Source organism: Papaver somniferum, chromosome 11, assembly GCF_003573695.1.
Source record: "Papaver somniferum cultivar HN1 chromosome 11, ASM357369v1, whole genome shotgun sequence".
Classification (NCBI taxonomy): domain Eukaryota; kingdom Viridiplantae; phylum Streptophyta; class Magnoliopsida; order Ranunculales; family Papaveraceae; genus Papaver; species Papaver somniferum.
Genome location: NC_039368.1, coordinates 73,393,464 through 73,403,265, shown reverse-complemented (window position 1 = coordinate 73,403,265; position 9,802 = coordinate 73,393,464). Strand labels below are relative to the sequence as shown.

Below are 9,802 nucleotides of genomic sequence, written 5' to 3'. Positions count from 1 at the left end.
CTAACTTCTACGCTTTTCTGTCAGAAGGCAGCTCTTTGGACACACACCATTCCATGTTAAGTCTCTTTTCGCTGCTTCTTCCCAGTGATTAGCAATCTGAAAGAAATTAAAGGGCAGAAGTATACTGTAAATCTTATGCAAGTACTCAATTTCTTACCTTTGCAACTTTAAGCACAAATTTGCCAAGACTCTGATAACTCATCCACAATTACGTACTTCACGATCCTCTAACTAAGAATTGCCTGTCAGACCTTCAATCTGGCAACAGTACTTGATTCAGCAAATGATACAAAACTGATCAAAGAAAATTTATGTATATATTTTATACCCATTCGACTGTTTTCAGCAAAAAAAGGAGCAGGAGGTACCTGATAACTAGCTCCATTGTGAAGGATATTATAAGCTACAGAACTATTAACGAATTCCTCGAAGGGCATAACAAAATCTTTCATGTCATATGGATTGTTTGTTTCTTTAATCTCCCGAAAATTCCCATGTTTTCTGCCATTTCTCTGCAAAATAAGTTGAACACTGGAAATTATTATTGATCACAATCCATACACACGTTGAACTTCAAGAGGAGACAAGAAAGCATTTAATCACCAACAAGAAAACATGTATCTTTAGGACAACAGAACCTTATATCAATGGAGGGGAGAAGAATAAGCAAGAGAAAAGACAGTAAAGAAAAAGTTGGATGTTTAATCTGATACCATCAACAAACTAGATACAGTGTCAAGGCATACCCGGGCAAAAAGGTCCTCCCCCATCCAAAGAACCAAATGTTTCCATGGCCATATGTTCAATGTACTTGCACCAATATTTCCTGAACGTTCTTTATTACTCATCTGAATTGCGGAAGTTAAAATTTGGATGAACTAAAAACCTCGCTGCAACCTCCACTGAAAACTCAGAAGTGCTAAAAACACGATCAATTGGATTTCTTAATATTGGGACCACAGAGGTTCTCTCTTTTGGCAACTTGGACATGGTACAATAGTCATCATGGGTAACCAACAATCTGCAATCTGGTTTTCTAAATGCAAGACCAAATAGTAACTTTTGAATGTTAGTTTATAATTCAAACTTGTAACTGGCTTGCACTTTAAAGTGTCAAAAAACTAAAACCTTCTGAGACAGTAAATGTTGATACTTCACATTATTGCTTCAGACATCATGATGCGGCTTTGCATTTATACCTCATGTATAGATTTATTGTTCAATGTCATAGGAAAATAGTAGACCAACATGAGTTCAGGAAGTATGATGGTAGGTACATGTATCATGAGAAAGTAATAACTACTTCCATGCAAGGTGACTCAATGGTATCTGTTTCAGTGGAATCCTATGAAAACAACGGAAGTCAAGAAAAGAGTATTTCTACAACAAACTGAGAGAATCAAGAGGTTAGTAACTACCTGGGATCGAAGTGCAACTTGTCATAAGAACGAGGGCATTCTAGGTAAACTAGTGTACAGTTTTCTCAATGAGAAAACAAAACAAGAGTACTATTCTGAGAAACGCTCAAAGGAACTTGCCAGTAGTAATATGTGCGTCCTCCTGTCCTGGGAATGTGGAGCAAGTCTTGCAAAGTATGTTTATCTTTAACTTTTACATCCAGCGAAGAGGCTGCCCATTTCTTAACGATGTTTTCACACTCTGTGTAAAATTCCTCGTCAGGAACTGCATGTACTGATGATGCACACACTGCAAAACATTGGAAAGCTCAGTCTCCTATGTTGATGCCAAAATAAGAACGAGAAATATCACTCTTAATATAGAGATAACAAAGTTATGAACATTCCAATATGAAAGGTAACATAGAATTTCGCACACACTGCATAAGAGATCAGTTTCAAAACAAAATAGACTCGTTATATGAGCATTTCCATCTGAGCAAAACGATGTTTTGAATGAGCTGGCCAGTTCATCAAAGATTTTCATGCATGAAAAGTAACATAGAATTTTTGCATTCAAAACTATATAATCCAACTCATTTGCATCCCAAATTCCAATTTTTTTTTAAACGTGACACGCATTCAGAATCAATTTCCTTTAGAATTAGAATTAGTACACGAGCACATCGATAAGAGAATGCAGCTGAGGAACAAGGTATTACCGACATTGGTAAAATTTCACACTTATAAGCAACAACCAACAGACATCCATAGAAACTGGTTGGTTACTGCAATGGTTTCCCTTGTATCGCACAATCTGATGGTAAATATAAAGCTGTTTACACAGTCTTGCAAGTATACAGGGCTGAGACTATGCATATCACCTGCACACCCATTGTTAACCAATATATGAACAGTGCCCGCACCATTTGTCACGGATTTGGATTTGATTCCTTAGCAAATGAGTACAAATTGGTAAGTGTGTTTCGTACCTCTCAAAAGGAGCTTAACTTCATTGTATTTACATTGGGAACTAAATCATGGAGAGATGTCACTGCTGCAAGCACTCCAATATCAGTTCATGGTCTTCCTATTACGAGGGTAAGAGCAGCCACTGGTAAAGATAAACAAGCCATATTTTGCAGTAATACTGGTGGTGGATGTTTCGTTTGGAAGATATTAGTAACTGTGGCAGGAGGAGGCGCTAACAATGATAACAATAATGAGATGGAGATGTTGTTATTGTTCAATCTGCATGATGAGAAGTTTCGGTTCATTCGAGTACTCCAAAGTAAAGGTACAGCAACTGGCGAGGAGCAGAAGCAGTTACTTGTTGATTATCCCCATCTCCTAGAGTTCAAAGGGTATCCTTGTATTGCACGTGTAGAGAAATCATCAGGGAATAATGGAAGTGATTGTTATAATCCTCTTCGTCATGATCGTCGTGCTGGCAGTGGTACTTGCTGCTGCTGTTGTAAAATTCATATGTACGTGTTCAAGAATGAAGTGAAGCAAGTATGGGTTAAGGAAGAGAGTTTCAATGTTTGTGTGAAACCTTCTTTTCACCCTGACGCCTGGTCTTATATTCTAAAAATGCTCCAGATCCTTGCTGTTTTTGTTTCGGCAGTACTACTACACCTCCTACTCGTATCTTCAGTTCCTCTGATCAGATCTTTCTGTACTGGTTCGATGTGAGATATCTTCATGTTTTTGACCTGCGTTCCGAAAAATTACTGCTTGCATCCCCTTGTATTGGTTTTGATGATGGTCTATTTAAAACTAAGATGAAAGAACCCTCGCACACCTCTGATGCTGGTGGTGATGATAATATTTATTGCTCGAGTATGGATTATCAGCTGCACTACCAGGGGGAGAACTTCCTTTCTCTGCAACCCTTCATACCTGAAGGAGTGGGAAATGATGATATTCTGCTTTTGAGGAATTAGATTCGAAGAGAAGAACCCATCCATATTCAGCTTACATATCTCAACCAAATAGGAGCTGAATTCCAGAACAGCTTACTTTAGACAAGACTACCAGTATGGTGGCGGTCTATCCTGGGTTTTTATCCGTTGATATACTGCTTAAAAACTACAATTCCATTTTCATTTTACTCAATGATTTTTAGATACGTTTCATTTTTCCCTAGAACTTATACAATGTCAACTGGGCACCGAAGTTGCTAACATATATTCAAACAATATGTTCTGTGAGAAACATTTGCAAAAGCTCCTAAAGTTCCAATAATAAGGAAAATATCAAAAGTTTTGTTTTTACCATCGCGTTTTTAGGGGCCACTCAAAAGGATTTAGGTGCCATCAATTTATACCCATCCAAAGACTCTAGTTAAGGGGTATCCTATATGATATTGAAGTTACATAAATGCCCTTCTGATAAAACCGTATAAAAACTAAATCAAAAAAAATTCTACTCATTTCAACTCTTCTTCTTCCAGTTTCATATCTTCCGATTGTGGAAGAAAAAAAACTTTCCCTCGTTCAACCGAAACATCGCCGCGAATCGTAAAATCAAAACATCGTCGATTCGTTTATAAAACAATGGATAAGGGAAATGAAACTCACAGACCTAGAACCAAAAATGTTGCTCGGGGTATCGATCCAAAGATTGGGATTTTAGCAAGAAATAAAGAAATTCTTGCTGCAAATGAAGAAGAACGCGAAGAACAAGTACCCGACAATGTAGTCGGTGGTGGCGATTTCGATAGTCAAACACTTCGTCAACTTCAAATGGCCCCAATTAGGTAAGAATCTATCATTTTTGGTGTTTATTTCGCTTTAATTCGACGAATCGAGAAAATTTTTTTTTAGGGTTTTCGGTTTTTTATCCAGATTCGGGCGATATTCATGCCTATTTACTTTCGAATGTAGTCGTGTTCTTCGTTTCTCAAGAACATCGACAGTATTCGGGAGATATATTTGTTGGTTATCTGCCGAATATTGTTGGCCATATCTTCCTGGATACAAACTGGTAATAATCGGTAGTTTGATGAATTTTTTGGCTTCCGAATATATTTAAGTAGACACACAGTATTCGGAAGTACACTCACTACCGAATGTGCCACGTACATTGAATGTGCCAAGTACATTGCAAGTTTTGGGCTTCCGGAAACACTACCGCTATTGCATGCATTAAGGCTTGATCGTTATCCGTTACAATAACCCTTGGAAAATTATCACCGTTATAAATGGACCTCAACGTCTCCAACATCCAAATGAAACTCACATTGTTCTCATGATCCATTAAACCCCATGCAATCGTAAACGTGTTTTTGTCCGAAGTATGGAAAGCAATGTTCAACAACGGCATGTTATACTTGTTTGTCTTATAAGTAGCATCTATCAACAAAATTTGATGAAAGCATTGAGCCAATTGGATCATTTCGGGATGTGCCAAGAAAATACGAACCACTATACCATCCTTTTCTTCCCTTCTCAAGGTGTAGCCGTGTAACTCCGCTAACCACTCCGATTGTTGCATGACCGTTCTACCATCCCATTCAGTCCTTTTGATCATAGCTAGGGCCGACTTAATTGTAGACAAAGAAGACAAGTTGTCGGGGTCGTCCGCCTTTATTTTACTTAAGATCGCACTCGCTTTTTGGATCCGCATAGACCTCACCGTCTGCATTTGATGTGGTTTTAACTTGGCAACCATTACATGTCAAATTAAATCCAACGGATCATCATGGTTGTGACAACCGTTATCAACTTTATACATTTTATACTCTTTACCTTTAATACCATCGGGCTTATAGAAGACAATCTTAAATGGGCATCCTATCTTCTTGGTATTGCTTCGGTATTTCCTATTCGTCTTCAGTACGTACTTACTATTCTTTCCCTCGTGACTCTTTCGCGTCCCACCTTGCTCGCAAATCATTTCAAATCGAGTGTCACTAACATGATTATTTTGAACTACCACGCACATGTTATCTTTTGCCTTGTTCATAAGCCATTCCTTTGCCTCCTTCTTACTTCCAAATGTCTAAACGTGCATAAAACAAAACAAATAAGCATAACCATTTAACATATAAATTTTGAAAAAAAAAAGTAGTAATGAGTATACCAAATCGTTTGCATAGCATAGGGAAGTGTCGGGCCTCAAATAGAAATCATCAACAAACTCTTCAATGGCCTGCATATGAAAGCAACAAATTATTATACAATAATCGGAGGTTATTAAATAAGTCAAACTGCCGAATATACTATATTCGGAATCCTATCGGTTACCCAAAACACCCGATTTATACAAATGAATGTACACAGTTTACTGAGTGCAAAATATGATATAATGGGAAGCTAAAATATATAGTAAAACAGCCGAATATAAATAACTGGGAGATAACTTTAATCGATAAACATCCGATTTTCAAGTTTTCGAAAATTTTATTTTGAGGCCACTGTTATATTCGGCAGTCAAATAATGTTAAACTATTACCGATTGTAAAGGATAAGAATACTGAGTTTTGAAATTTTTTGGGGAATTCGTTTTTGGGGCCATTCGGGGGTAAATAACTCTACATAACTACCGAATGAAGATTTTTTTGGAAAACCAGTTTGGGGTTTTTTCTCATATTCGGCAGTAAACTACTATCTTGGAACTACCGAATATACATATTTGGTACTCAGTGTGTTATATTCGTAAGTTTATTCGAGAAATTATCTACCGAATCTGGATAGTTCATGGCATTCAATGCATGCAATAATCGGTTTTTCTTGTTTACAAAAGCACACAAACGCATGCAAATCGAGTATTTGAGTTTCTTAACACAATACCTGTGTTTTACATGCATCGTTAGCTTCAATATCAGCGATTCTCCATTTTCTTCCATGAAAGGGTCGTCTAGGTTTTCCTCTCCACAAAAGTTTGGATCATTCAACATATACCCCAAATCGTCTTCTCTAAACGGTCGTGAACCCTCAACATTTTGTTCTTAGCCATGATTCTCACCTTCTTCTTCATATCCATCCATTTTTGTAGTGATAAAATGGGTTTTCCCTTTTTTCCTTCACACTCTTCTCTATAACTCTAACAACTCAAAAATGAAAAAGAAATGGAAAAAATAAAACAGAGATCATTCTAATATTGCACCGACTACAATCAGAAGTCTGGGTAATATTTTGGCTTCCGATTACAATCGGAGGATAACAATGTTATCATATCCTCCGAATATATAAGGGTAATTTCGCCATTACGAATTACGCGAGATAAGGGCTGGCTACATTTTCCCTTTGGATGACCTTTTTTGTTTTATTATTGGCCCCTAAATCCTTTTGAGGGCCCCTAAAAACGTTCACTTTTTTACTTCTAAGTTGAACAAATATAAAAACAAAATTTTTGATCCCTTTAACAATCCTTGTGAGTGGCCTTCAATTTCTCTCTAATTACAAAGTTTGCTTTATATGAAACAATTCCCATGTTTTTTTTCACTTGTAGCTTCAGTGTCTGGTTAACAACGCGGAGAACCAATGCCCGGAATGGATTCATGATAGAATTCATATCCAGTCAAGCTCCACTTTGTGTAGAGAACTGGGGTAGCCTACCAAGTGGAAGAATATGATCCTTCAAAAGCTCGTACTCTTCACTACTTATCTGGGCACCATCCAGAACCTTGTGTGTTAACATTCTTGTACCTGTCATATGTGATGAGAGTCCTGGAATTTGACATACCGAGAGAGCATCCACAAATAAAAGAACAATCAGATGCCACTGGTTCATTCTGAAGGACGGAAGCGCATCGATGAACGACATGGTCTCTATCAAGCGGGACATTCCTTGCTCCAGGAAGGATACTGGAGTCGGCAGCCTTAAATCCATAACAAGTCCTGGCAGTGCTCGGGAAAGACAACCAGACAGAGTGTGCTTGATTTCAGAAGAGCGCCCATCACTCAAGACAATTTTGTAAGGATATGATCTCCCATTAACAGATAAAAACTCTTCTTGGGAATCTTCGTCACGCCCATATATATAAGCCAGAGAAGAAGATGTTACCCATCCAAAAAGTGCCATATACATTGTCGCAAATGGTGATAAACTTAAGTTAAAGCCCTCGGGTGGAGGTTCAAACCATGAGTTCTCAGGATCAAACAGCTCAAGATTGAAAACACCAGGCTTTGTTGGCCATTTGAGAGGCGCTGATTCTGGCTCGAGGCCATTCTCAACCATCTCGGTGTCTCCTCCATACATGTGCTGTGGCAAGATAATGATCCCAGCTTCAGATACAGCATGACTGGCATCAGATTCACCACAAGCCACAATTACAGCTGCTTGTTTCAAAGCATTTGCACATGCCTCTGCTGATGCTAAACGTACGGAACTGTCCATATCCTCCACTGTCTGACTACCTGAGCTTTCAGCACTACCTTGCGAGTCACCCATCTCTTGAACATCACAAAGGTTTCCATGGCTCTCATTACCAGTATCAGTTTCTTTTTCATCAGCCCATGTAACATTGCGAGTCAATTTTTTTGAACCCGAAGACTTCAAGGAGGATTTCAATGCAGTTTCTTGTAACAGAGCATCTATTCCAGCACACAGCTCTTCTTCTTCTAAATCAGTAACATTCACATCTGAACCACTTTTGGACGCATAGTAAGATACTTCAGGAATTTCATCCTGACTTTTGACAATTGAATTGTTCAATTTTACTTTTGACTCCTCTAACATTGTTTTAGAACTCCGCTTAAGAGCAGAAGGCCGTTTAGGAATGCCAAGTTGATCCCCCATGCTAATACTACTCGTAAATTCCATCTCATTCACTGCCTTGCCTTTCCCTTTCTTTTGCGTAGCACTTTTAGCCTTCAACCCTCCCCCTTTCTCTGGAAGCTTCAAAGATGAGTCACTTTTGGGAACATACCCTTCAATTGCATTTGATGGACCACCAACCCAACCATCTGACGGCACCCCTTCCCCAACCTTGGCATCCAATTTTTCCTGAATCCTTAACTCAGACAATCCCAAATCACCCTTCTTCTTCCCCAAACCCTCTTCTTCCAAACTCAAATCCTCAAACAACTTCAAAACCTCATTAAACTTTGATGAATTCACTACTGGGCATCTCTCATCTTGCAAACTACCCCCAAAAGCTAAACTATTAACAACACATTCAGAAGAACAGTACATATACGTCTCTTGTAAGTCATAAACCTTATGCTCTTTCAACGAAATTCGATACCGCCCTTTCCTAGGCCGCTCTAATGGTAACGAATTCTTACAAAGAGGATAACCACATACATTGGAAATCGACCTTTCAGTCACCACATCTTCATAATCCTTTTTAGAAATCAAAGACCCAGCTGCAAACAGTTTGTTCTCATCGTTTATACCCTCAAGAAGTGCAAGCTGTAGCTTGTGTACAGCATTATTTGTAAAAGCTAATTCAGCTTTAGCCATTGTAGAAGAAAAACCTCCAAACTTAACTTGTACCCAGTTCAAACCTAGATTAAAAAAAATCAAAAAAAAAAAATCAACTGTTAATGTAAACAGTGAAGATGTAATGATTGATAATGAACAAACTAACAAATCAAGAATTCAATCAACAGTGATAGAAAAACCCTAAAATTGAAGTTGAAAACAAATTACATAAGAAAAATCAAGAACATGAGAAGTGGGATATGGTGATACTTGCCTGATAAAAGAAGAATGAATGATTATACGCGGAGTAAATTTAACTTGGGGTTCGTTCTTCTCTTCTCAATTCGATTTCAATCGGAGTCTCTGACTGTCAACTAGAAACTCAGGAAGGGAAAGAATGAAGGAACTGAGTTGATGATTTTATAGACCAGGAGGAGTTTAGAGAACTCAAAGGACTAAATAACCCTTAAGCAAAACCTATATTCACAATTTTACCCTTTACAAAGGGTTTTAAGTTTGTTTCAAGTGAAAGTTTGTTAGGCTTTTTAATAAAGTAACCACCTTTTTGAACCATATTTAAGAAACTGGCCGTTTTTTTGAATTTTTATATAAACTGGCCGATATTGACATTTTCTATCCCGTTTTTTTTTCAAAAAACGGATTTAGGTAGTTAACTGGCTATGTGGCAGTTAACCTGCTAGGTAAAAGACGATTTAACCCTCGTCTGAGTTCGTAACCAAACCAGTATCGAGTCAACTCGGTGACTCATTGCAACAGTCGGATTTGTAACGGTTGGATTTGTAACGGTCAGATTCAGCTTCATTCATATAAATTAGGCCCTGCAGAGAAGAACCATAGTATTTGTCATACTCAACAGATCAAAAAAATAAAAATAAATAAGACATGAGCCAAAATGAAGTAAACTCTCCAGGCAGCAGTAGCAGCAGCAAGGTAAGATTAAGATTAAAACAACCCCTAAATTCATGTTCTATCTGTGCACAGGGAATTCATGATCCAAAGGTATGTCCTTG

At 38.0% G+C, this 9,802-nt stretch overlaps 1 protein-coding gene and 1 pseudogene across 1 annotated transcript; both read right to left on the bottom strand.

Moving 5' to 3' along the window:
• LOC113324557 lies at window positions 1–2,293 on the bottom strand (annotated as a pseudogene).
• A 4,446-nt stretch (window positions 2,294–6,739) lies between these two features.
• Window positions 6,740–9,149, bottom strand: LOC113322707 (putative RNA polymerase II subunit B1 CTD phosphatase RPAP2 homolog). Its single transcript, XM_026570848.1, has 2 exons — window positions 9,046–9,149; window positions 6,740–8,854 (listed from the first exon to the last, which is right to left on the bottom strand). Exon 2 carries the CDS (start codon window positions 8,808–8,810, stop codon window positions 6,924–6,926), a length of 1,887 nt encoding a protein of 628 aa, XP_026426633.1. The 5' UTR covers window positions 8,811–8,854; window positions 9,046–9,149; the 3' UTR covers window positions 6,740–6,923.
• Window positions 9,150–9,802: the final 653 nt, after the last annotated feature.